This window comes from Triplophysa dalaica, chromosome 4 (assembly GCF_015846415.1).
Source record: "Triplophysa dalaica isolate WHDGS20190420 chromosome 4, ASM1584641v1, whole genome shotgun sequence".
NCBI lineage: Eukaryota > Metazoa > Chordata > Actinopteri > Cypriniformes > Nemacheilidae > Triplophysa > Triplophysa dalaica.
In genome coordinates this window covers 6,845,415-6,872,930 of record NC_079545.1, presented here as the reverse complement: position 1 = coordinate 6,872,930, position 27,516 = coordinate 6,845,415, and the positions used below count along the sequence as shown (strand labels likewise).

Here is a 27,516-nt window from a genome sequence, read left to right as displayed (position 1 = left end):
TAATTCCTAAAATGATTTTTTATCTAAACAAAGTGTTGGTTTAAAGTGACAATTTGCAGTGATTCAGTTGAAAAACTGAAAAAGAAACGCAAACTATACATCAATTTCCAAACATCAAATCATGATTTTGTAGTGTGGTCTGTGAAGTTCAAACATTTCCCTCAAACCACATGTATCATTTTAAGAAACATTTAATATTCAAACAAAATGTTAAAAAAAACATTGTGGGACAAAAACCGCTTTGTGCGTATGCACGTGTGAGAAACTTCCCACTTGACAATTTTACAAGACGAATAAGAAAACACATCGCTGAGTTCAACAGTACAGCATACCTTCGACAATTATGAACAACTAACTCAATTTAAGGCAATCAGGCCTAGTTAAAAGAAGGAGTCAAACCAATAAAAATATATAACCGTACAGCTGACAAACAAAAAAGCAACAATGAAAGTTAACTCATTAATTACTGTTGTCAACGTTGATGTATATTTATGCAAAATATCAAATGCGTTTGCCAAGTGCAATGTACACAAAAGCAGAAGGCAAAAGCAATACTGACTTCACCGATCATGGAGAATACTGTATCTACCGATGAAAATTGTAAAGCTGGCAAGTTCCCCCTAAACGTGTATCATCCAGATGAATTTGCATTTTCGGAGCGCGTGGCGCAAACTAGAACGTCGGGTACAAGTGGAACGGAGCTGATCCACGTAAACGCTTAATGATTTTCTGATACAGAAAAATACTATGTTGATAAGGAATGAGAGGGTGTTAGTCTTCATCACCGAAACAAACATATTTCACCATCATTCCAGAGGATCAAATCGCTTCGTTCTTGACTATGGAACAAATATCACAAAATAAACCTCTATATTCGTTTGGGAAAATGCAGTGTTGTGTTGTTTCGACACGACTCATTGAATTGCAGTGATTTCGAATTTATTTTGTTCTATTGAAAATGTTCAGATATATATTCACCATTACTGTAGACGGAAGCAGCACTAATATTCTCTGGGCTCTGCCCGAGAGAAAATCAGCTCCAAGTGAAAAAGACTAATAAAATACTCTCTCTTTAATTTTACCGGCGCCTGTAAAGAAATATGTAATAAAGTACTTTTTCTCACTTCTTCTGTAAAACTGAAGCCATCTTTCTTGGCGATTTGACACTTAAAATATCCTCTTAGATACGACATAAAAAAGACCTTTAAGCAATAAAAACAAGTTTATATTATGGATAGCAATGTGTAAAATAAAATCACAACTCTGCAGAGAAGACGGAAAATACAGAATTTGCATAGCAGAAACAACTGAGAAAGAACTGCGTTTTTTGGTTCAATATGGTTTTGTCACGTAGCTTTTGATGCTATCATTATATACAGCGTGAAGTCTGTTTCAGTAAGTTCCATTCTGGCCCATCCATGAGAAAGGAGAAATGGATTTAGAGTCTGTCACAATAATGCTCACAAAGAAAATGCCAAACATCTCTCTTCTCGTCGCTGTGCTCCTCTGAGATGAGGCGTGTCGTATCCAACGTTCATAAACAAGTCAGGAAAACTAGTAGATACTGTTTCGAAAGTGCTATCTTGCTACATTTGATCAACTGATTCCATGGTCTGTTCGTGAAAGTTTCACACATGTCGAACATCCCGATAGCTTTCAGATACTGTGAATTTTGGTCACATCACATTCTCTCGTAGACAAACAAACACACACATAAAGGGTCCTGAACTGAGCAGGTGAGGGGGTAAAGAGGTAAAAAAAGATTCACTCCAGAGGTTAAATCAAGGTTACACATTCCAGCAGCGGGTAAAGCTTTGAAATGAACAAGCACCATTTGGAAAAGGCCTCCAAAGTCCTCCATTTTGGGAGAAAATGAGCTCAGGTCCAGCAGTTTCTGCTCAAGAAAGAAATCTACATTCAGTCTGGCGAAAGTCTCAGTGGCTGAAATGTTCGTTTCGGGTTTCGCTTTGTCTTTCCGACACTGTCGTTTCAAGGCAAGCGGTCCACGGTAGCAGCCCTACTGGGGAGTCTCCATCCGAGGGGAGGCCCTTTCACAACTCCCGTCTTTGTAACGAGTCTCAAGGGTGTGTTCAACTAGTTCTCACCGCATCTGCTGTGCGTAGACCGGGTATGTTAACTTGACATTCAAAGAGTCATTGTGCTGAACCAGGGACGTGTGCTGGTAGTGCAAGACCAGTTCTTTCAGAGAGCCGTAAAGGTTGTAGGGCTCGGCGAAGCCGTATCCCGTGGGTGTCTTGTTGATGACGCAGTGCTTGACCTCGCCCTCCACACTGCAAGAACACAAAGAGACGGTTTTAGACATCAGCTCTGTGCACTTTCTTATTTCCACATTCTGCAGTCAATGACGATGAAAATAATAATAAAAGAGGAAGTTGACTTGCACCCACATAGCATTGCTAACACAAAATCTTCCCCAACATTTATAAATAATAAATGATACATACACAACACTGCAGGCATAACAACCAGCTTTACTGCTGTCCCTGACCAGGAATGTTCCATCTTTCTTGCCCCTCAGAAGGGCCTCAGCCTGGATGCGGTTAATGTTGCCCAGCTTCCAGGAACGCTCATCGTGGTGCGGCAAATCTTCGTCATCATCCACCGTAGAGTATTGACTGTAAAGGAGAAGTGGTGAGTTAGCTGTTATAAGCGAGAGGATTTTGAATCTCAATGTCTGTGAGGTAGAGAATACTCACTCGTCCTGGTTTTCGTTTTTTATTCCCAGCCATTCGTTGAGTTTCTTTTGTCTTACTCCTTTCTGTGTCAACCACCTGTGGTACAACAAACACGTTTAGCATTTTTAAGGCCTTAGCGTCCTTTTTTAACTTAAGTCTTTATGCCAAATTCAAAAAGCACCTATGCAGGATGAGCTACTTACATAAGGTACTGATCCCTGGTCTTTCTGAGCTGGATGAGGTCAGGCTTAATGCTGTTCATCCGCTTGTCGATCTCTCTGTAGTCCGCCGCCTGCTTCTTCAGATCTTCCTCCAGGCGCCGCTTGCTGTCCACGATTTCGCTGATGCGCGATTTTAACTTTTCGTAGTTTACCATGATCCTGAAATAAAGCACAAATGTGATGTGTGAAACGTTGGATATCTCCAAAGCACCGCACCTGAGGTTTTCAGACTCAATCCTCACCTTTGGATTTCCTTCTCGTTGCCTTCTCTCCTAAACTTCTCGATGTATTCCTTGCTGTATCGCTCTTGCGTCTGACACTGTTCTTCAAAGATCTTTATGGTCTCATTAAAAGCTTCAATAGCAGTCCTTTTCATTTGTATTTCCTACATAAAAGCACATCAGAACGTCAAGCTTTGATAAATCGCTTTTATAGAAAATAATTAATAAACAGGAAAATTTGCCAACCTGTGATGTTCTAGTGTATTCCTCGTAGAGTCGGTCGTACTCTCTGTTTTTCTCTTGATACTGCTGGTGGTATTCTTGCAACTTTTTCCCAACAGCTTCAATGTTGTCCTCCTTCACCACCTGATCCTGTAAAAATACATTGAAAAAGGAATATCGTTCATTACAGATCTCAGATCTGTACACTTAGCTAAACCAATGTAAAATTCTTCAAATGGACACTCCATATTTCAGGGAGGAATACCTGCTGGTGCTTGGACACAGGGTACAATAGTTTCACATCTAGTTTGGGGTTATACTGGGCGAGGGATTCGTGCCGATAGTGGTTGATCAGCTCCACCACGGAGTTGAAGGTCAGAGGGTCTGAAAAGCCATACTTCCCATCTCGATGGAAGATTTTGATTAGCTTGTTGTTACCTCCCTTCCTGTACAACCAATAAAAAGCATGATGTCAACAATGGTCCAGGGGTCGAGGTGTAAAAGCATAATAAAACGAATATCGACGAAATACGGTTGCAAGAGGAAAACATACCTTAGCGTGAGAGTGTAATCCCCATGCATTTTAGTGGAGGCGTCTCGGACCAAAAACGTACCATCGGCTGTATCCCTAAGCTTCTCGTTGACTTCCTCCCTGTAACGTAAACCAAATGTTTAAATAAAGCCTTTGATCAACAACAATAAAACCCTTTAACAGCATGAATGTCATGAATGAGTACTTGCCTTGAGATATCTCCCCAGTACCATTCAGCGTCTTGCAGAGCCATGTTGTTGTTCATACCGTTGTTAGTGACAGACGTTGGTTTGGGTGGCTTGGGAGGTAGTGCTGCAAAGAGAGAGAGAGAGACTGGTTAACATCACAACCGTAACGTATCCTGTGCGAGTCAAGGTCTATAACAAACAGAACATGTGCATTCTATAAAGCAAAATCCAACCTCTGCCCTGACATCTCCGCTCTTTCAATCTGATATAACAGCATTACTAAAGCAGTACGTATTAATTTGAAGAAAAACTCTTGAAAACATCCTGTGGCTGTTTTGTGTCAAGGCAGCGATGCGCGTTTCCCTTCTACTTTGCAGGCTGCGCAGGGAGTCACGATTTTAAAGCATGCAGCGTTGCTGCAGTTTGCGAGATCTTTCGCCTCCTCCCCTCCGGGCATTTTCCATTTCATTAAATGCAGCTGAGCGTATGCTTCTCATACTCTCTCCAGCAGCGCTCGACTTTGAGAGCAAAAAAACCCTATCTATTATCAATTAGTCCCGGCACGCAATGCTTACATGGATGAGTCATGAACACATGAAACGGAGCCAGTGAAGCATTCGCACATTTCAACGCTACAAGTGTTCGGTGGCAGAAACCAAGAAAAGATGTCAATTACTGCAAGCAGAGAATCAGAGATGGTCTTTTCAATGTGATCCAATATGCACATTCATGAAAGACCCCCTAACCATTGAGAACATGTTGCTTCATGTAGAGGGGTAGATGTTGCGTCTGATTGGCTGACGGGTTGAGTGACGAGAAGCAGCGGGGGCAGTGCAGTCTCCGTGGAGCATGAGGCAGAGCTGTAGCGGTGGGCTATTTTTATCCTCCAACCCCCCTCCTCCATGCACACTCACTATATCTCTCTCCCCTTTGTTCACTTCAGTCACTATTGTCACTAAGCATTTTCTGCACAGTGCAGTTAGAAACTATCACACATGTATGAAATAAAAGACAGACGCGTGCATAAATCTACTGAACAGATCTTGGATTATTGTAACAATGCTCTGTGAGGCACCTGATGATTTTATTAACACATGCGATTTAAAATGCACACAGTTATACATCGATAAACAGTTAAAAGCAAGTCAACGGCAAAACGTTAAACCCGTTTTGACACGGCAGAATGCATACAAAACTACTGACACAACTGTTATCAATCTGATCAACCCTTAACAATGACAAGTTCATATTGCACCAACTCAAGCCATTACCTGGCGCATCTAGTTCTATGTAAAACAGCAGATCTGATCCGGATCCATTATCAAGTCTCGGGCACTCTAAATCCGCCATGCCATTGCATATCTGGAAGAACGAGCATGCCAAACCTCCACCGAACAGATACTATGAATCTAGATTCTTCCTTAAGGTTCGAAAGCCTTGGAGTGTGTGGTCAGGAAAAACCATTACATCACTTACCCCAGCCAATGGTGCTGCGGGACTGTTGCTGGCCACTCCTGCCTCATCACCCGCTTCTATATCTTCCAAGTGCTGAGTGCAATGATGTCATAGCAACAGCGCTTCGTCCCATCCCAAAGTAGAGAAAGAAGTGAATCTAAAGCGAGACGTATCCGCCGTATTCTCGGAGCGTGCAACGTGAGCTTTGCCAACAGATGGAGGTGATTCACTGACAAGGTGCACTGCAGCACAGCATCTTTCGAATGAGGAAAGGAACTGAAGCCTGGCTGTCTTTCTCTGCCACCCCTCCCTTCTGCATGTGTGATGCAGCTCAGCTAAGCTCCGCCCCTCTCTGAGCGTGGCGATCAGCACAGCCCCTCCGCAGACAAAGCACAGCTCTGATAGCTGCTGCAACGGCACGTAGGCAGTCCCTACGTCAAAGACAAGGCCGGGTCATGAGCCAGGCACGGATTGCAAATACTTCTTATAATCCCCTAATGTCTCTCCCAGAGGGCAGAGATCAGCTATTCGTGTTCGAGAGGGCACCTGAAATAGCCGCAGTTCTCAGTAGAGTTAAAACCGCCACAGGAACATGGGCTATTGTCATGCTCGGTTCTCTTAACAAGCGGTAGGTCAAGTGTAACCAACCCCCTCTGCGAGATTAACGTATAGCGACGGGTAGGGAAACAGACCACGTATTCTGTATACCCCAACTTTCATAGCAGCCGACGAATTCAACACACGTTCACCTCACATGTTCAGGCATGCTAGTCTTAGTCAAACAGGTTAACCCACTTTTGCAGCAGGTTGCATTCGGAGCGCTTGTCTCTTTTTCCATAGACCGTTGATACGCAGAAGAACTGGCAGCTTGTAAAGCAAAGCAGCACTGATATATGAGCCTGTCAGAGCTCCTCACCCCTCTTTAGAAAAAAAACAGGACATAAAATAGGACTTTTGAAAGAAGAGGCGATCCGTCTAAGCACTATCAAGGACTTTCGTAAAAACGGTTACCTCTCCATCAAAGCTGTTCTACTTTGATACAGATTCCATCAGCCCAACTGCTTCTTCCACAAAAGTAAACCGATCATTAGATCAAACTTCCTGAGACATCAAAAACACAAACTTACATTGCAAGTTGTGCATGTTTGGCACAAGTCAGGAAGACTTTTATTCAGCAAATCCTTCTGTCAAGCTTTCCTCATGATTCTTTGTAAATCCAAGAGAAGTTCCACTGGCTCTCTTGAAAAGCATTCCCACCTCACGGATGTCAAAGTTTTATTTCTTCAAAAGAAAAATCCAACTAAAAGTTGTTGCGACAGGTTGAAGCCGTAAAATCTGGAGAACTGTAGCAGGTCTGTTAGAGGCAGCGAATGACGCCTGCTCTTGGACGGCTGGGTTAATGATTGCCGCGATCGGACTGTTGCCGGCTGTCTCTCTCTCCCTCATTCACTCTCTCTCTGTCTCATGATTAACTCGCTCGGGTTCAAGTATTTGCTGAGCTGTGCACTCTTATGTTTTGGGAGGGGAATGTGGCCCAGATAGGAGGGGGCCAGGGGGTGGAGTAAACTGCTCGGAAGTGAACGTTTTCAAGCGTGTGTGTGAGAGCATCTGCAAGACAGAACAGCCGCCACTGCAGGGCGAACAAGAAAGCTCTGTGGAGCAGACCGCATTTCAAGCAAACCAAATCCAAGCGGGCCTTTTGCCACCAGCTTAAAATAACCACCCGGTAACTGGGAACATGCATGCACGCAACCTCTTGCTCAATTAAAGCACGCACGCGCACACACACACACACAGCCGGCAAAGTGACTGAGTACCAGAATAAGATGGAACTTGTGTGACCCATGTTTGTATAAAAGCTACAGGAAGGAACAGAGCAGAATGGAGACGGGTATGCATTTGAGTCTGGGCTCGTCTAGCCCAACCCAGCCTCCTGCAGGTGCAAATTACTGACAGCTGAGCTCGCTCCATGCCAGGGCAAGGAATAAATAGGCCCTAACAGGTAATAAAACATTTAAACAGTCACACAGCCAGACTTAGGCCCCCCGGCATCCCGAGTGAGATAGACAAGCTCAGGGAGACTTAACCTGTGCTATAAAAGCCCAACTCGTCTGCGTTGAGTCTGCACACAATCGTACGTGCTCACAAGTGCCTTTATAAAGATTCACAAAATCAAGGGAGTGAACCAGCATCTCTTCTACAGACACTCCGACACATTAAACATTCATATCAGTGTTGCATTTCATCACACAGATTAAGGGAAAATTCACTATTTTCTTATTTAAGAACATTAGTATGTTAAAAGCAATGGAAAAGTTTGATCATTTTCTATTCTTAAAAAATTGTTCACCCAAAAATAGCCACCCTGTCAGCGTTAACTCACCCTCATGTTATTCCAAACTTGTACAACTTTCTTTAGCAGAACACAAAAGAAGATGTTTTGGTAGAATTTTGGTAACCATCAACAACACCATAATTTACTTCAATTTTTTGCAAACAAAACCAGCCAAGACCGTCAAAATAAAGTCTTTTGTTTTCCACAGAAGAGTCATTTTCAAGTTTTAAACGACTTCAGGGTTAATAAAAGATAACAGATTTTATATTTGGTTGAACCATCCCCTTTTACAATGCAATGTTCTCTGTATCTGTTCATTGGGAAATATGTGCCATTTACTCTGCTGTATAAAGTTTATGTATTCATTCACGTCAGTCTGCGCCATGCCCACCACAAAGCATGCACTTTAGATGGAGCGGTTAAAGTGATAGCTTACACAAAAATGTAAAATGCTGTAATCATCTTCTAACCTTCTTATTTCAAACCTGTATGACTTTCTTTCTTACGCAGAAAACAAAAGATATTTTGAAGAAATTTGGTAACCGAACAGCACTGGCCCCAATTCACTTCTTCTGTATGGGCACAGAACCATTGGAAGTGAATGGGGGCCAGCTAACAAAATTCTTCAAAATATCTTTTGTGTTCTGCTGAAGAAAGAAAGTCATTCAGGTTTGAACGATAAGAAGGTACGTAAATAATGACAGAATTTTTTATCACTATCACTTTAAAGGTACAGTTTGTAGAAATCGCCGCTAGAGAGCGCACGATCAAAACGAAACAATCGCATAGCTTGATGACGCTGTATAGAAGCGTGGAATGATGGGATATGTTGTCTTCAAGTCCACCGCTGATGGTACCGCTGGTATATAAAAATAAAACAGGAACGAGAAATCATGTTAGCGGAAGAGCTAAATTAATAAAGATTTATAAATGTTGCGTTTGAGGAAATCATTTTATTTCATTATATTGAATTAGACCCGAGTAATGTGAGGTTTAAAACTAAATTGTTAGTCATAGATGTTACAGTAATTGTCCAATTCGATGGTGTGATAACACTGCTCAGTTTTAAGTTTTCAAATCAATCATAGTAAAAGTTATTTTGATCGTACCCACATCATTTGCAATAATGCAAAACGGGCCGACGGAACAAACTACTTCCGCATCTGTCTACGACAGTGTCACGCATGTCAGTAAAGGCGGTAACAATGGGTTGCGCGGATATGACGCCATTGACAGGCGACTTAACGGACCCAGTCCACTGTTTAGAATGCCGATTTTCATAGGATTTAAAAGCAATTGGAGATATTGTAAGTACTCAGCTGAAAAAAAAATAACATTGGCCTAGTGGTTTTGGCATATCTTACAGCAAAATTCTTACAAATTGTACCTTTAACACACAAACACTGAGATCCTGAGCTGCATATTTAAGTCCAGCAAACATCATTTTAGCTATCATCTTCACTCTGTTCTTTCTTGCCCTCGACTTACCCCTATGCATTGTAAAAACGTGCACTTGAGTCAGACACATAAAAGCAAAGCTAGCATCCTTTCACTATTTTACTCTCCCGTTGTCCACTTTATAATATAAATATTAATAATAATTTAGAAATTTTGGGGTATTAGTTACCTGGAGCTGCCTGACTGTCACTCCATTCATTGGTCACCAGGACTTCAATTATTCTGATGTGTGCTTCAGGGCTGGGCTCACAGCTGGGGAGGAGAAGGAAAGGTCAGCATGTTGCTACCAGTTGCCAGCTGTGATGTAAAATGTGTCTGAGTGAACGTGTACCTGGTGGGCTGATATCTGAAGAGTGCTGGGCTGAAGATCTCTGCAAGCGCGCGGGCGCTGAGCAGGTTTGCCGCTGAGGCCTGGCACACGCGAGAGAAGTGGCGTAGCAAGCTCTGCAGGGTCAACCAATATTGCGGAGGAAGAGCTGAGGAGCTGGAGATTAGTTGCAGGTGATGGGTGCATTCCTCTGTACCCTGCACCTCTGCAAAAACAGACACACAACAGACGTGAGATAAAGGCAGCGGTAGCATTCACCTTCCAAAATTTACAGTGTCTTCAGACCGTGTCCTGAATAAGTGTCTTGTGGGCTAAATAAAACGATCGGTGAGGACATATGCAAAAAATCGTACATGGTGTCATGTGGAAAAATGCGCTCCGTGCGCTTCTAACCGCAGAAAGATCTCAAGAGAGACAATGGCAGAGTGAGGTACTCTGAGAGGTGATTGGCTGACAGTGTTGATGTCGCAGATAAGCTTTCAGGTTTGCTTTAGTTCTATTAACCACAGATATCCTGTTTCCAACCACGTGACTGTACACTACCAAAAGAGAAGTACAAAGCAAAAAAAACGTTGTGTGTACTCTCTAAAAATGGATCCAGACTCTTTGGCATTGCTAACAGTGTGTTTTGTGGACAGACAGAATGTTCAGTTTAAGCGAGGGTAGATAACACCCTTAAGCCAACAGCTCGTAAAACACTTGCAATACTAGATCGCCATCGAATTGGCTGGGTTTTGTAGATGCAATCAGACATTTATACTCAAAGTATACTCAAAGTATGTACTTCCTTTGATGATTCCCTTACAGGAAAGACAAATGAAGTTCACAAGTTTTTTTACATGTGATCACATGTGTACAACATGTGTTTAACGTGCAAAAAAACACATGCAAAATGTGTATTTTTGCAACATTTTGGTATGAATCCCATGTGAATTAACATGTTAAATCCCACGGGGTGGTGTGTGCAACATGTGGTGACATGTGTAAAAACATGTCATCACATAATGAGGAGACATATCATCACCTGTTACACATGTCATCACATGGGTTTTTACATGCAATCCCATGGGTTTCATATGGGAATTTACATGGGATTCACACCAACACACGTGTTTTTTGCACATGTGATATTCGTGTATCTTTACTGTAAGGGAAATTGATACAACCACACGAACTTGACAGATGAGTTGGGGCTGGAACTTTGGGACTGTGAAAAATGTCCTTTTTATGAGAACTGAGACTTGTAATGTGGTCTCAACTACCCAATGAGAACATTGGCGCCACCTTGTGGTTACGAGATCTATAGAGATTGGTCTGATCATCTGTGTTTAAGGCTGTATGAGTCCTTTCATAAAACATAAATGGAGATGTTCACTCACAGAAAAATAAATGGGGGACTAACAATGTTCATTGTGGCAACTGTAGATAAGGTCATACAACCCAATTCACTAAGTTGGGTACTGCTTTGTCTTTTCGCAGATTGTGTTTTTCCCAATTAGAATACCTAGGAACTGAACTTGCATTACTAGAAAATGCAGAGGTTGCGCCAGACTTTTTGATTATTCGATATTTTTGACAAAAAAATCCCGTCACTATGGCGCAAGGTGATGTTAAGCGCTAATTAGCATGTTTGTGACATCATCGCTATGTACATGCGTTTACTCTCTGAACTTACTGTATTGTAATACAACTGAATACCCAATAAAGCTGAAGTTGTTTACATTTTTTATGTTTCTGTTGTCAGACATAAAACATTAATTACTTACAACTGTTTATAATCATATGTCCAGTCAGTAACAATGACAGTTGCTTGTAAATTCCGTTTAATATCCATTCATTCAAGTAATGTTAAGCTGCTGTTTGGATATGGATGTGCAGCTTCTTGTGCTCATTGAACGGAAAAGACGCAAAAAGAAATTTTCCACATAGTTAAAGTTGAGGTTTATCCAAAATGACTCGTCGCTATCGCTCTCTGAAGGAAACACTGTATATGTGAGTCTCACACGTGGGTTTTCCTGAATGGGTGAGACGTTAATGAGTAATGAATTGGAAACCTAAGTCCCTTTCCTCCGGTCATCACGTTCTGATGAAAGGAAATGATTGGATGGTACCAACTTGTCATAATGGGGAATTACAATTTGCCCTCTTGGTTATCCGTCAAAATGACAAACGGCCTTCAGATTTTTCCATCAACGCAACCTCTGAGAAAAAGCAGACTGAAGTTCCTTCTTTCTACTCTGCATTTAATTTGCTTTAAAAATGTTAAAAGCTTGTTGCTGCTGAAGCAGAATCTCACCTTGAGCAACGCGTATCAACTCATTGTAGATGGCAGAGGGTATGATGGGCTGAGGCAGATCTTGAAGGTACCTCCTCAGACCATCGCACAACATCTGAAGGTCCATCTGCTCGAGATCCATCGACGCAGGGTCTGATAGAAACACAAATGTCAGTGGAATCAATGATGCCAACCACACATTTCTAACCATGAAACAAGCTTGTGCTCTACACAAGTTACTTGCTCAAGCATAGGTTGCTACGTAGTGCCAAGCTATTTTGGATGACTGCCAGTGTGCTCTGGGGGGTTATGGAAGTCAAAAAAGCACCCAAGTCTCTATGAAATTATGGCTCTTTAGATATTTCACTCAAAGAAATGTCACTCACCACCATCAAAACACTGTCGCACATCAAGCCCTCCTCCAGCAGTGAAATTTCTGTAGAGCGTTGGGTTGTCTAGGCCTGTGCAGAATTCATAAATGGAGTTCAGACACGTAGAAGACAGCTATAATTATAGCATTTCCATGAAAGTAAGGTAGAAGATTGACTCACCTTTCTTCTCGATGGCCTCCAGGAGCTTAAGCAGCATGGGCGGCCCCATATCTGGGGGAGCAAACTGCTCCGTCAGGTCTAACAGAGTGCATGAGCCTGGAAGAGAAAAAGTTGAACATTCACATCAAAAAGCCACCGGGTTCCTTTGAACATCTCTACTAGCTTTTCATTAAGTACCCAGACCATCGTTTCAAAGTCTCCAAAGAAAACAATCTTTACACCTTGACCCACTCCACAGCACGCTTAGATGAATAATTGCTTTCATGAGTTTATGTGGTGCGGCCAGAAGCACATTTGAAGGGAACATCTAAGCGTGGCCGAAGCAGGTACAGGGCTGGTGCTGACCGGTAGGATATGATTAAGTGTGCTGTGGAGAAAGTTTGAGTAAACAGACCGTAATATGCAGCCGGTTGTGTATGGTGGAGGTTTTCTAAGATCTACAAGTCCAGGTGTGGGCATGAAAGAGCAACGGGCCTGGCTTGAGCTTTATTTGGATTTGCTGCACGGCATTTTAAAAGGCTAGGATTTCTAAAAGGCACTACTGTTAGCGGCACCAAGTACGCAGACCTAAACACGGTTGATTATGAATGGATTCCCTTCACTCTGATTTTTCAAAGACCCACCAAAAGGATCTTTACAGTTTGCAAAGTTTCTTAGAAGGTATGGCTCAAATTAAAGGTCTGAAAGAGGTGCCTAAATGGAAAAAGTAACCAGACGAGGAAATGGGGGTTTAAGCCATTAGGAATAATAGTCTTGTTTAGTCCCAAAGCTCTGAGCCTTTTTTGGAAGCCTGTGAGATAAGCGAAAAAGTTGAAATGCTCATATCACACCCCTTCTCTTGCGCTTTACTTTGAATTACAACAGTCATCTGGACTCTATTACAGGCGAAGCAACGGTGAGTGTAAGGAGAATTATTCGCTTTCTGAGAACTCTAAGCAGGCGGAGGGGGGAATGAACAAGAGACTCCTTGTAGAGATCTGGAGACTAGTGCCACTACGGTACGATGCTGAGAATCAACCTGCCCAGACGGACACCCTATCCGACATGCCGGTTCTTGGAAGTCAGATTCACAGTGCTGGGCTAATTTTACTCGGTTCCAAAATGTTCAGGTCAAAAGTGACAAATATGGGTATAAAACTTTACATATGCCCACATTTCTCATGTAGTATGTTTTGTGCTAAGTCACTCTTGCAATGACTGTGCCTAGTGATGGTTTTCTACAATCGCAACTAACATATTACACCCATTTCGTAGCTACAGTGAACTGTAGATTTGAAGAGGTTTGTGTTTATTTACATGTCATGGAAGGGCATCTCCATAGAGATGCAAAGCTAAGGTAAGGGGGATCAAGTTGCTTCTAAGTAACTCTGGGTGACCTGATAGCCCCGGCCTTCCAAGCGGCTGGATGGAATGACATCCAGAATTGATGATAGTAGACCTGTCTGAATGTTTCGGTTCAAGGTCCGGCAATGCTCCCGAGGCATGTCTGGGCTAAAAGTAAAGAAGAGAAACTACATGTTTCTGAGACAAATGCATTGCTTGACTGTTCAAAACTTGCAAGTGTTGTGTTTGGTGTTCTAAAACAAAAAAAGTCCCTCCTCAAGTTTCTATGGCATTGTGCTCGGGTCATACTTCAACGGTACCATTTTATTTTTAATTAATCACGTAATTGCAAATTTCTCTTCAAAAGACCACACAATTTAAATAAACAGTCTGGGATAAACTACAAGTCAATGTTTAGTTGTTTGACACCCTTAACCCTTAAGCAAGTAATGCTAGGACCACTTACGTGAGCTCAACCAATATTACCGTGCCAAGCCTCTCAACACAATGCGAGTAACAATAGCTGGATCTTAGTGCGAGTATGAACAAATGATCTGGACAGCTTTACATGAAAACACCCTCTGTTTCCAACTCAAAGGCTTAATTTATCCAAGCTGTGCAACAGAAATCACGCAATCAACTGGGCGATGGAAACAATTAAAGATGAATTTGTGGTCGAGTTCAAGTGCTGCAAGACTTTATGGGAAACGCGAAAAACTGTTGAAACTACCTTGCATTCTCTTCAAAAAAAATTACGCACAGAAAGCAGGCCAGCTCTGATTCAAATAACCAATCAGGAGAGCTGCAGATTCTGGTTGCTGTAGCAACTCAAGAAGAAAGAGGGGCTCCGTATGCAAGTCTCAACACGCATTGCATCTGAATGTGTGGTGGTCTTGTAGGTTGCAAAGAAATTAACTTTAGTTAAAGGGAGCGCAGCTGCTTGGGTTTAGGTGAACAATCTCTGTACATCTGAACAATAGACCGAGTTCAGAGAAGGTGCATGCGATGTTAAAGATAGCAGTCCTTGCAGTTAATTTTAGGAGGTATGCCCAATTGCTCATGTATCCAGCTGTTCCACTGCAGATTAGGGAAGTCCTTTGAAATGTCCCTCCAAGCGAACCTCTAAGATTTCATCACATATCCCGTCAGGGATAAATAGAATATCTTTAAAAAGGTGTTTAAAACCTGCTTTTCAAGAAACCGTTAATCAATCATCAAGGTGTTACGGCTAGAATTATTTTCCTACAGGTGCTCGTAAAGGCTCATTTAGACATAAAAAGTGTGTTACCATTAAAATATGACATTTGGGGCGTTATCAAATTGGATCATACACAGATTATAGAGATAACAGTTTATGAATTAAAATTTTACCGGAGGTGGACAGTACTTAAGTATTTTGACTTTTACTCAAGTACATTTTTCAAGTATCTGTATTTTATGACAGTGTTTCTATTTGGAAAAAATAGTTCACAACATTATCAAATTCGAATCCCTTTATTGTCACTCGACCATATACACAAATGCAACGGTAGGTGAAAAACGTTGGTGCCGTTCTGACCAATATGGCAGTGTGACAGATAGGAGATAGAATAAAGCGTACGTCATACTTTTATTTCATAAAATACATTTTTACCTTCAATACAGAATTTAGATACATTAAAATTTTACTCACATTTAAAAGTAAAAATTTATAAATATTTTAAAGTGTACTTCAGGGTAAAAATACTTAAGTAATGTCTACCTCTGAACTTAACTGACATGTAATTACATAATATTTGGTTATCTATTTGGCAGAAAACAATTCACATAAATATATGAAGATGATCAGAAATTGAAAGCAAATGGAAAGATTTTGGTGTATCGCCCCCTATTGGTGATACGAACACAAAACGATAACATTTCAAATTTGTTTTTACTTTTTAATAGAAACTTTAGGTGTAAAATAAAAAATGTTCAAGCGATTATGAGAGGATGTCATTATAAAATGTTTGATGTAAAAGCAAAAGTATTTGTAATAGCATCTCTCATGTGTGAAAAGGCCTGACCTCAGATAAGAAAAAAATGGCACAGCTCAGCACATCTTAAGCTTCTAAACCAGGTTACACAGCGCAATCATGCCACAACACAGACTATTTCATGTTCTTAACTTTGATTCTCAGAAAAGCCTTCAACGATTTCTAGTACTGTATTTTCACGAAAAATGTTTAGCTTTTAGTTTGAAAGCAGCAGACTTATCAGTATTACATCCATCAGTCAACACCACAGAGACCTGGTGCTGTCAGTCAAACATTTTTAAAAAATGAAAAAAAAAAATGGGCCTCATTTGTGGAAAAAGCATAATGTTTGTGTAAAATTATGTCTAAAACTATAAAAAACCTAAACTGCAGCATTTAATTCAATGCTTTGTTAATAAATCACATACTAGCATAAATAAATTTCCTCAGAAATGCTTTATGCTCATGTTCAATAAATGAGCCTCAAAGACTTCTGGAAGAACTTTTAAATGTTGACCCTAAAAATACCTACATATGAATGACTATGTTTTAACTACAAAAAATAAAACGTAAAATGCTATGCATTGACTGAGGAAAATGTAACAACTCCTTGAAACTAACAGACTTCACACAAAAGAGTGTTAAAAACGGTTTCATGCATTTTCCTTCACCAACGCTAAACCATTGGTGTATTCAGCGCGAAATCTGAAACATGAATAATTTGAACAAATGTCTTTGATGCCACGTCAACAAAAACCCAGACCAACGATAAAAAAAGATGGATGGGGTGGTGGCAAGTGGCAAACTTTTAGTCGACCCCGTGCATATTTTAGTTGTTTTTGTCGCTCAGCCTCTTGGACCATTTGTTGCTAATCCACCCACTAGACATGCTTGGCCTTCGGTAAGTAGCTTTGCCCTGACCCTTCACAAAACCCCGCCCCACCTCGTTCCTGTTTCTATGTCCGACAAGCTTTCGGTATCAGCCATGCGCTCCCATTGTAAATGTGTGCACTGTCTAGGAAATAGTAAAGATTTCCTGAAAAATGACAGGATGATTTCAGACAGAAAGGTCTGTTATATGCATTCGAGGGATACATTCAGGATTTGAGATAACTGTAACAACAATAAGTATACCTATATTTGCCTCTACAACTGCATACAATGATGTTACGTTAATTCTAAACTTGCATAATGCAGTAGGCTACTACTGTCACACAAATAGATGTATAGCTAACCTTAATGTGATATGTTATGTGTTTATATTTACTAAGAAGTCTGATAACTGTGTCTTGGTGTTTTAAAAACGTGATTTATTAATGTTTCTTTTAATGTTGATAACCTTCCTAGTTATTTACTGTTAAACCATTTTGCAATGGAAATTGTGTGTGTTATCATAGCACATGTACTTGTCTCTTCTTTAGGTGAATAATAAGCCAGTCACAGCTGGACAGCTGCAGGTCTGACTTTGGCTTAATGGTTGAGTGGTATCTATCTATGTGAGTGGCATCTACTTTAAATTCTGCTTGTTTTGTCTCTTTGTCTCATCTTCAGGCTCCTGAAAACACCTGACTGACAGACACAGCTCTGGTTTGGAGTAATAGCCAACTCAATGATAATGACGATAGCCATAGCCGGACAGTGGTGGGAATCTGTGATCACGGCCTGCAGATCTGAGCCCCATGATACAACACACAAAGATAGATCCTACTTCTATTTAGCCAGAAACTCATCATCATAATCATTTTATCAAATTTACAATTTAGAAACTCATAATCAGCATCAATTTATTACATTTTTTATGTTTTTGAGCTTTAAACGTATTTCTTTTACGTCTTTATTTAGGGCTAATATGTTTTTTTTCTGTAAAGCTGCTTTGCCACAATGTTAATATGTACAAATATATTTCAATGCAATATTATTTTATGTTCTAAGCAGTAGGAAATAAAAGTATTATTTGGTTTAAATGACTTATACATTTCTTGTTTTAAATTGTAAAACATGATAATAAAGAAATATCATTAATAAATAAATATACAAATGACTAAATAAAACCTTCAAAGGTCTTCTGATAGTAAAAGGATTCTTTACAGCACCACTGAGGTTCTTTATAGCACTTTTCAGGGTAGGGTTCTTTATGGAACCTTATAAAAAGGGTTCTATATAGAACCTAAATAGGTTCGGCTATTGTTACAAGCCAAAGAAAGCTTTTGGCATGATTTAGAAAATAAATTCTTAAGTGTATAGATTTACTTTTGTGACTATTATGCAACCCCAGCGCGTTATTCTGTAAACCTTTATTTCTATACGGAGTTACTGTACATGTCAGAAAAGGCAGCTATTAAGAACAGAGCCATACCATTGCAAATGCAGGTGTGTAATTTGTTCTGCACAACAGCTCCTTTTGCCAGATTGCTATCCGCAGCCCACTGCAATCGTGACTTAGAGGCGATTGTACAGATTCGTCATGATGCTAAATACATCCACCGAGCACAAACTGTTCAGGCTTAGCCACAGGAATGTGAACCATTGCACCAGCTGCCACAAACCAGTTCTGTCCTCGCTATAAACACAATGATCTAACAAGGTTCATTACCCTTAATCAGGGCTCTAGACTGCGACAAAATGGTCAGATTTTGCGACAATTTTTCCTGCCAGTGTTTTTCTTAAAGGACCACAATTTCAGAAAATGCACTTGTTTATCTACCAGAAATTGAGTCGCCAGGGTCTGTGCAGAAACACCCTGTAATTATACAGATCTATCTATTCTTCTTTTTGAAATCTCCTTTAAACCACAACAGTGACGCATAACAGGCTGTTGGGGATCCCCTAACAATCTGATGTCACATTGATTTACGTCTGCCCATGACCGCTCACAGACTCTGCCTTATGAGCACTTGTGTCCACCTTCAGCCAGAGACAAGTTGTCAGCCATTTTCAGACAAGAGCAGATGTAGCCTTTAGGCAGCGACAAAAATGTCTAAGAAACAACAAATGTGTGTTGTTGTTGGATGTAAAATGGAACATAAAAGTAGGCCGGGAGGAGAACTTTCGACGAGCCCGGGTTTGTCCCGCTGCAAACTCGCGAGCCAGAGTTATAACGATCAAAATTCCTGGGCAGGACGATGATGACTTGCCATTCAGGAATAATAAACTCTTTTCGGATCGACAAAACAACATTCATCGGTCCGTATTTCTGGTCCAGAAAGACAAAAAAAAAAGCTGTTCGCGATCGCGACCTTTCTTAGATAATGTGTCTTTGTCGCAATTGATAGAAGCCATACATGTATCAATGCAGCTTGCATGAAGAATCTCTCGTGGGTTGTTTGAGATGTGCGCGCAGAACACAAAATACTAAACAGAGTTCTCTTTCATGCCTTCTTACTCTGACACGGACATATAAATACAAAATAACATAAAAATCCCCATATTAACATGAAACCTTGTAAATGTATTAAGTTTCGTGAACGTTTTTTTTTAGTGATTCTTTTTTCTTACCTCATCCCATGACTCTGACTTTCAAATTTAAGGCTGGTGCCACCAACTGAATAACTGAATGAGAACGGCACGTCTTAAAAAAGCTTTTAGGTTTATTTATCACGTATCATCTACCCAGTATGGGAAAATAGAGAGATATACAAAGGGGACATTGGTAGAACCGAGGTACCTTGGACATACTGAAAGAATGAATTTACTTTCCTTCGAATGAGACACTTAACCGAGGTCCTGACTCCTTGTGGTCATAAAAGATCCCATGGTTATTCTCGTAAAGAGTAGGGCTCTAACCCTGGTGTCCGAGGTAACCCAGGTGTCCTGGCCAGATTCCCTCCACCGGACCTTGTCAATCATGGCCTCCTGATAAGACCCATCCTCTAAATTGGCTCTCCTCTCAACCTATAACTGGCGCCGTTGTACTGTGGCTGCCGTCGCATCATCCAGGTGTATGCTGCACACTGCTGGTGTGTGAGGAGAGAACCCCTTTATATGATTGTAAAGCCCTTTTGGCGTACAGCAATACTTAATAAAGCACTATATAAATGCCTCATTCACTCATTCATCCTAAATTTACAAACCTAGAGGAAAAGTTTCCAAGATGTTTTGATGAATTAAGGGGAAACTCCTTCAATGCCAAACAAAGACTTTCCAGAATGCACCACAGGAAGAGCAACAATGGTTACAAACTTCTATGTAATTCAGTGTGAATCACTGGCAAAAAAGGGGAAATCAAAATAAAATAGATGTAATATTCAGCACTACAATATTATGTATTAGTTAGCAATTTAAGTGTATTTTAGGGGCTGTCAAACAAATGATAACGTTTAATTGCATCCAGAATAAAAGTTTGTGTTTACATTATACATGTCTGCATACTGTGCATATAATTTTTGCATTTATGAACGCATACGCGTATACATATTTAGGAAATATTTACATATATCTATTTTTTCTGATAATTTGTATTAAATATAAATGTTTATTCATTTGTATATTTTTCTTAAACCTATCCTTATACTTTCATTTGTTTTACATTTTATAGTTTTGATGTCCTCAACATTATAAAAAATGTAGATAGAAAGCAAACACCAGGGTACTTTTTCATAAGTGTGTACATGGAGGGGGCTACTGCTTCTCTGTAAGGGGAAAGTTCACATTCTTTATGAAACCCAGTAACAATTCTCCCTCAGAGGGCTGCTTCATACAGCAGATGTTCGTTCAAGTGTTGAAGAGGCCCTGAAAAGGAGAGAGTTGCATTATCTCAAACGGCAGCATTGCATCCCCCCACCAGCTCGCACACTTTCAGTTACCAGCCACCGCTACCACAACTCTCAGTTTTAATGTAGATTTTCAAGAAGACAGAGAGCCCTTTTCTCTTCGTTTCAAGCCTTTTCAGAATTCTGCTGCCCTGCATTCTTGATAAATGTTCTTTGTTTTACATGAACAGCACAGCCTCCAGAGACCTGCATCTCGGATAACTTGAGATAAAGTTCAAAAATAAACTGAGCTCCAGAGAAAGCATAGATTGCATCCTTTACACAAACTGCATGCCAAAAGCCTGCCATATCTAATGAAATTGGAAGAATGCGGGCCTCGCGCTGGTTATGCATTCAAGCAACCCAAAAGGGCTGATTGCATCTATTTTAAACCACGCGTGGAAGCAAAGAGACTCCTGAACTCAAAAACACTGGAACGGAGAACATTCTGAGGCTTTACTGTACTCATGTTTTTCCAAAGTTCCAAAATATACCAACGATTGATGATGAATAATTTAAATGTACGTTATAGAACATTTTGTACACATTGTATATGTTGCAGTACTAGAGGCTTTGGAAAAGCAATAATAGTCCATCCCTATTCAACATTTTGGAAAGTTTCAGGAATTTAAGTTTGTTTATTGGTCAACAACTTTGTTCTTAATACAAAAAAGCAGAACATCATTGTCGATATAAAGGTTTCATACCTATAAAGAAGTAACTACGGTAAAACAAAACAACAACAACAACAACTAAATCTGTGCACCAAGTTATTTAAAGAGCAAACATTTAACTTAGGGCAAAGGTGAAGAAAAATATATGTAGCACCATTCGTGGCCCCAGAATGCTGTTGAAAGTTCACGTGAAAATGGGTTAACAATAAAACGAGAAGCGAGCATAAAGCTGGGCTAGGCACATACTGATCCTCACACTCCAGAGGCCCACAAAGGAGCACGCTAGTGTTTTAAAAAAGCCTGGGAGTCGGAACGGTCTGGAATTCCACATCTGCTGTTCTCTAAAGCCCCTACGGCTAAGAGAGAGAAAGAGAGAGGCCCCATGTTAAAAACTGCCCATCATTCCGCTCCTCCTCCATAAAGCCCCGGCCCAGAAAAATTACCCAAAAATTCAAAGAAAGAGCTGGAGAAATGAGCTAGCGAGGCCAGAGGAGATAAACCAAGAAAGATCTACAAGTCTACTAAATGGGGGGGATAATAAATCTCAAAAAGAGTGAGGCAATAAAAGCTGATCCTGGGCCCCTGCAGCACTACGGTCCCTTCACACAAACACACAAGGCTACAATCATAGTTATACTTTTTTAGTTGATACGCGATTTAAGATACACTATTAGCAGCATTTCTGTGCATTACACTGGAAAAGAACACTTTATTAAAAGTTTTATGAAAATCTGCTGCAGGAGAAACACTCTTTCCTAAAATGCAAAAGGGCAGAAATAACATTTTATTAGGTCACAAAGACAAACAGTTCGACTGTCAAAACACAGAGTGCTTTTCCTGGTGTTTCAGAAATTTTTCGCCATTTTGTTTCTGTATTCTCTCGAGTCAGTCTTTCTGAGCATGTTAAAGAACCTATGACCACAGAACTCATTTCAAATGAGGAAGAGAAATCAGGAATTTTCTAGCAAGGCCGAAATATTTCTCTAAATGTCTAACTGTACAACTGACTTTCCTATTTTCAGTTACACAGATCCAATGCAAATTAAACACAAAAAATCATGTTAGGTCAACGGTCATGGATGAAATGAAACTGCAAATACAACTATTTCCAAACCGATTTCCATTTATTCCCTTCAGACTGTCCACTACCATTGGTTCCAACCAATGTTGCCACTTAAACTTAAATCATTAAGTGTGAAAAATTACATCCTGCACCTTCAAATCGAACACTTGGATTAGTGAGATGGAATTTTATCTGGAGTTTAATTTGTTAAAGTGGTGGTGGATGTGGCGTGAGAGCACATCCCGGTACCAGGTGCACGAGGGGCACATTGCCTTTGCCCTAGCAGACTTCAAGATCTCCTGCTAGTGGTTTAAATTCAGCAAAACTTTGTGTCAACTGCTGTCCAATGTAAGCTTCCTCTTACATCCGTTAACATGGACGGAACTTGGAATCACTTTTCAGAATGGAACAGAAAATAAATTGTCGAACCTTAACCACAGTTATACAGCTTAAAAAATCTTTACCAGAGAGTAACTTGGGTTTCATCCAATAAAAATAACTCTTGGTGAAGAAGTAAAAAAGCTATGTGCTCATTCATTTTCTTTTCCCAAGAAGAAACAGGACAAGAAAGTAGCATGCTAGTTTGTCAAAATGAAGTTTTGACTCTGAAGTGCAATGATTGAGTGACATACAGTATCTTGCTTATGATCTATGTTCCGTAACCCCAAAAAGCCTATTTATTCATCACCATGACTACTGGGTTAGTTTTTTTGCAACAGCATTTTGTTGAAAAATACATTTGGCTGGTCATGGGAAATTAAGAAGCATCTTCAAATGTTCTCTTTGATTCACAAAGTTGCAAAAGACGATATTTTGGTCCAAACCAGAGTTTACCACACAGCCTCTACAGTTCTTTTACACGGACACCTTTAATTGCAATCAACATTAACATCCGTTTAAGTATAACAATGTTTAGTAGTATAAGTACTAGTATATCAGTTTAAGTATAACTACAAGGGTGAGGGGGGCTCCTAATTTTTGGTTGGACATGATAAAACAAACTTTTGTAATTTTTAATTCAACTAAAGTAATAACTTTTCTGTTGTACATACAACTTGTTATACAACTGACTACCTAAGTTGAACGGAACATTCTGTATTTCAAGTAATAACAACTAAATATGTCTCTCACTAAAAAGTAAAACTGAATACGCAGAGCGAATGTCTTCAAGCAGAAAGTATATTGTAAAAAAATGAAATCTATTTAATGTGTCAATTTTTTTTAATGCATAGCTTGTCCGTGAAGCACGGCTCTGGGATCAGTAGGAAATGCCGCTCAATCTAAAAGCAGTGCCAGTATGAGTCGCTTATTGTGTGTATTTGAAAAGCAACACCCGTCAATCATGATCATTATAAAAAAACTTTATTATCATAAAGATACCTGATGAGGCTTGAGTAACAGTGATAAAAAGATGTCCAAAGAAATTTCCTAGATTCTAGAACATTTTATGGTCTTCTTCTGTAGTAGGTATTTGGAGTTTCCGCACGAAAGCGCTCTCTGGCCTCGGATGCAGCAGCATTTTCTCGTTCTTCACTCAAAAGCTGCGCATAAATAACGTGACATTTATCGTCGGTTTATCGTTACAGCCCTATATTAAAACATTATCCCTCTTGAAACAGGTCACATGTTTCCAGTGTAACCAACAGAATTACACATGCAATCGACAATACGATACATATCTTAGATATTTTGTATCCTGATATACAGTAAGTATATAAACTATGCCTTCAAAATGTAGAATTTAATTTATTATAATTATAAGTAAATATAATTCATTATAAAATGTTATAATTTGTTGAAAAATTGGAAAAGAAACCAGTGGAGTTTAATACCAAAGAAGACAGCTTTTACCAAAACTACAGATCTCATACTATGGAGATTTTACAGCCGCCATATGGGGCTCTAGATGCTCATACTGTGGCTGTGCAAAATACTCAGTAACACCAGACAATTACAAAGTACTGTGTAAAGGCCTTCATCCAAATCTGGGCCGTCTGCCATGTTTGCAATTACGAACCATAGCCCAATGCAAACCTTAAACGGCCTTAAATATTCAGAGGACATTTGTGTGCTGCAGCTATAAATCCAATCTCTTGATGAAATAGTGGTGTAAAATCTGGTCACAAGTGACAAAAATGGAAGAAGTGGCGAGTGGGTATATTAAGAGAGGAACCTGGGATTAGCATCAGCATGAATGGATTTAGTTGAGAAAAATATTTGTTATGATCCAACACACCAAGCTAAAATGGTTAACGACAATGTTTAAACAGTAAAAAAATATATAGATCTATTTTGAGACCACTGGTTAGGGTGAAATCTGATGAACAAATATAAATCTAAAGTTGAACTATTAAAAGCTTTAAGAGAAATTAACTAACTGTAACAGGCAAAAGGTTGCCAGTTTGCATTTGCAAACATATACAGTATAAAATATGGCCAAGTTTCACAGACAAGTCTTAGCTGAAGCCTTCTTTAAATAAAAATATTACTGGTGTGCGGATTGAGAACAAACAATGGCAATTACATATTTTAATTAGAATGAAGTTGGACCAAATGGAATGAAGTGTCGCACTTTGGTGCAATATGGACATGCGACATGTTTAGAATGAATAAACGTTTAATAAACTAAAGTAAAGCGAGCCGAAAGTGGCTCGCCTCACAGTAAATAGTTCTGTTTTAAAGTTAATTTAGAAAAAAATGTTTGTAGGATTTTTTGTTTGTGGATGAGGTGTTGGAGTGCAGATTTAAATCATGACATGATTTAAAAAATTTTGTTTAGTTTTGTTTCCTTTATTACATTAGTAAAGAAAAAAGTTCCGCTTCTCTTCCAGTTGAACTAAATCATGACGATCATGAAGTTCACTCATTGGTGATTCATATTCAAGTGAGAATGAGAACCGCTTCATGGGGGATTCCAGGAGTTCTAGAATATTCAAATCTCAAAATTTAAAATCGAATGCCAACCCACCTAACAAATATTTTGGTCCAGCCCTAATTTTAAGATATGTCAGGGCAAGTTATTTTCAGTTGAGACAGCTCAAACTTTCATTTTAGTCTGGGACTATCTAAACCCATCATTTAAAAAAATAACAGTTTCTAATATACAATCCTAGCTCATTGCGACAGATGGTGTGGACGAAAACTCTAAATAACACTGTAAGATACATTTTCTAATTTATTGTGACGTTGTGTCTGGTCTAGAAAGGAAAAAGCCCACTCACCTTGCTCGGAGTCGGAATCTGGCTTGGCAGGTACAGGGGCCACAGGCAGAGGCCTTGGGGGCCTTGGTTTGGGAGTTGGCGGAGAAATCTTCCTCTTGCCGATGAACTCCACATACGTACCAGGAAAGTCACCTTTTTCCTGAGTGGTTTCATTAAAACCAGGTAGCCATCCAATTTCTACTGGTCTCTCCTCCAGACCCTCCGTGTAACCAACTGCAAGCAATGCACCCTTATTGACTGTGAGAATGTCACCTATGTGTAGATCAATATCTTCCTCTCTCTCTTTCTTATAGTCGTACAGGGCTCGGTACTGATATCCTTCAGCGCTCATCTTGATGATATGGTTTCAGTCTTTAGCTGTCACAGAAATAATGAAGATCACTTCAAAGGTTCTTTGAACCAACTTTCAGATGAGAGGTGAGAGTTAAAGAAAAAAATATTTTACTTCAAAGACTAGAATAATTAATCTTCAACCATTCTGGATAGTCTGTTTTAATGGGTGGATTATGTGAAACTAATAGTCCAGTGATAGAGTGCACCTTCAAGGTGCTTCAGACATACTCTTCCCATCTGTGTGAGGTCTGTACCTACGGATCTCTGTACTCAAACCTGCAAGACAAAGGAGAAGCTATTTTACACATACACACAACACAGGATTAAAACCTCAAAACATTGTTATTTAAAACAAACCTTAGAAAACTACTCTTGTTGCAAATGTTTTCCATTAATTACAAATAAACTATTATATTGGCCTAAAAATACGTGTTAGAACCAGTACCATACAAACAATATATTAATGTTTTTATTTTGGTGCAGTAAACCAAAAATACACTTTAAACGGCCTTACTGTAAGCAAAGGTTCTATGATTTCATCTTAAAACGGAACTGTGAAAATAGACAGTTTTGTCTGAAATAAAGCTTATTCTTTTCTTGCAAACAATAAAGAAGTGCTACAGAGCCTGAGAAATCAGAAATCTCGTTTTTAACGTTTAATACATTTCGAAAGACCGAAACAGCTTATAAAACAAACTGTTGATAAGTAGAAATAGTTGACAAATATATAAAAATCGGCACAGAAGAATCGCTGACTGAGCGAAACTATACACAGAGTATCAAATACGATTATTAATATGCAATTTTTTTATTTATTTTTTAAATACTTTCACGTTGGTCGAATAAAATTAAGTAAATTAACAAAACAAATGGCTAACTTTCAACAATAAAAAGTATTAATTATAAATTTCACAAACAATTCAGATACCACCACACAATGCGACTATTAATTTGGGAAATATTAATATCAAATTACAACTTCACGGCATGATGTTTAAGTAAAAGTGTATCGAATACTTTTAGATTTATACATTTAACTTAAATCCTATTGTTACTAGTTAGCATGGCGGCTAAAGTAAGTGGGTAATATTGTAAATGATGATTAAAGCAAAAGCTCTTATATGCTACTCAGCATGCAAAGCAATAGAAGTTGTGACAATTGATATTAACAATTTCGTTTACGGTGATTAATTTCACAGTCGCGAGGAAAGGAAATATATGTCCAGTGAATGTAAACTAAGTGGGTTGCGCTTTAATAGGATGCATTTGGGACACGCTGTACAGGAACAATCGACACAGCGAAGAAATCCTGCCAAACATGCCATTACCTCAACATTAAACCACACACTAATCACAAACCTACCGCATATTAGATAGAAGAAGTACACCTACCTTGCAACGGTGAGTATAGAGAGAAAACGAAGTGTATATGCAAACTTTAGTAAGTGAAAAGCAGGGCCGAAAAAATCTCCTACGCTTCCCGTAACTCCAGATCTCAAGCAAATCCACCCTGTGAAGCTGCTATAAAGTACATCTCAGATGTGGCGTCCGCGATGAAGTAACATCCAGCGGTATGTGACTTCTCAAACCGCTAAATGAGTTTGCTTTTATTATTTTGTAACTTATGGATCGAGATCGTTTCACGATAGTGAAACCGACTCCGCCCGAGCCACCGCAC

At 39.6% G+C, this 27,516-nt stretch overlaps 1 protein-coding gene across 2 annotated transcripts; it reads right to left on the bottom strand.

Moving 5' to 3' along the window:
* pik3r1 (phosphoinositide-3-kinase, regulatory subunit 1 (alpha)) lies at nucleotides 1-27,516 on the bottom strand. Of its 2 annotated transcripts, XM_056745081.1 has the most exons (17): nucleotides 27,231-27,516; nucleotides 25,951-26,114; nucleotides 25,506-25,862; nucleotides 12,483-12,578; nucleotides 12,318-12,392; nucleotides 11,953-12,084; nucleotides 9,660-9,861; nucleotides 9,498-9,580; nucleotides 4,098-4,204; nucleotides 3,914-4,008; nucleotides 3,626-3,806; nucleotides 3,385-3,510; nucleotides 3,160-3,302; nucleotides 2,900-3,076; nucleotides 2,718-2,792; nucleotides 2,466-2,636; nucleotides 1-2,291 (listed from the first exon to the last, which is right to left on the bottom strand). In XM_056745081.1, exons 3-17 carry the CDS (start codon nucleotides 25,834-25,836, stop codon nucleotides 2,102-2,104), a joined length of 2,184 nt encoding a protein of 727 aa, XP_056601059.1. In that variant the 5' UTR covers nucleotides 25,837-25,862; nucleotides 25,951-26,114; nucleotides 27,231-27,516; the 3' UTR covers nucleotides 1-2,101. The 2 variants fall into 2 exon arrangements, with proteins under 2 accessions (XP_056601059.1, XP_056601058.1); XM_056745080.1 differs by having other exon boundaries at nucleotides 25,506-26,114.

What these genes read in the sequence shown, in the direction of transcription:
- pik3r1 (XM_056745080.1), bottom strand. Translation starts at nt 25,836, where the DNA reads ATGAGCGCTGAAGGATATCAGTACCGAGCCCTGTACGACTATAAGAAA. An exon ending in GATTACACTCTCACGCTAAG is followed by an intron (nt 3,807 to 3,913) that starts GTATGTTTTCCT and finishes TTGGTTGTACAG; the next exon opens with GAAGGGAGGTAACAACAAGC. An exon ending in AATACACTAGAACATCACAG is followed by an intron (nt 3,303 to 3,384) that starts GTTGGCAAATTT and finishes GCTTTTATGTAG; the next exon opens with GAAATACAAATGAAAAGGAC.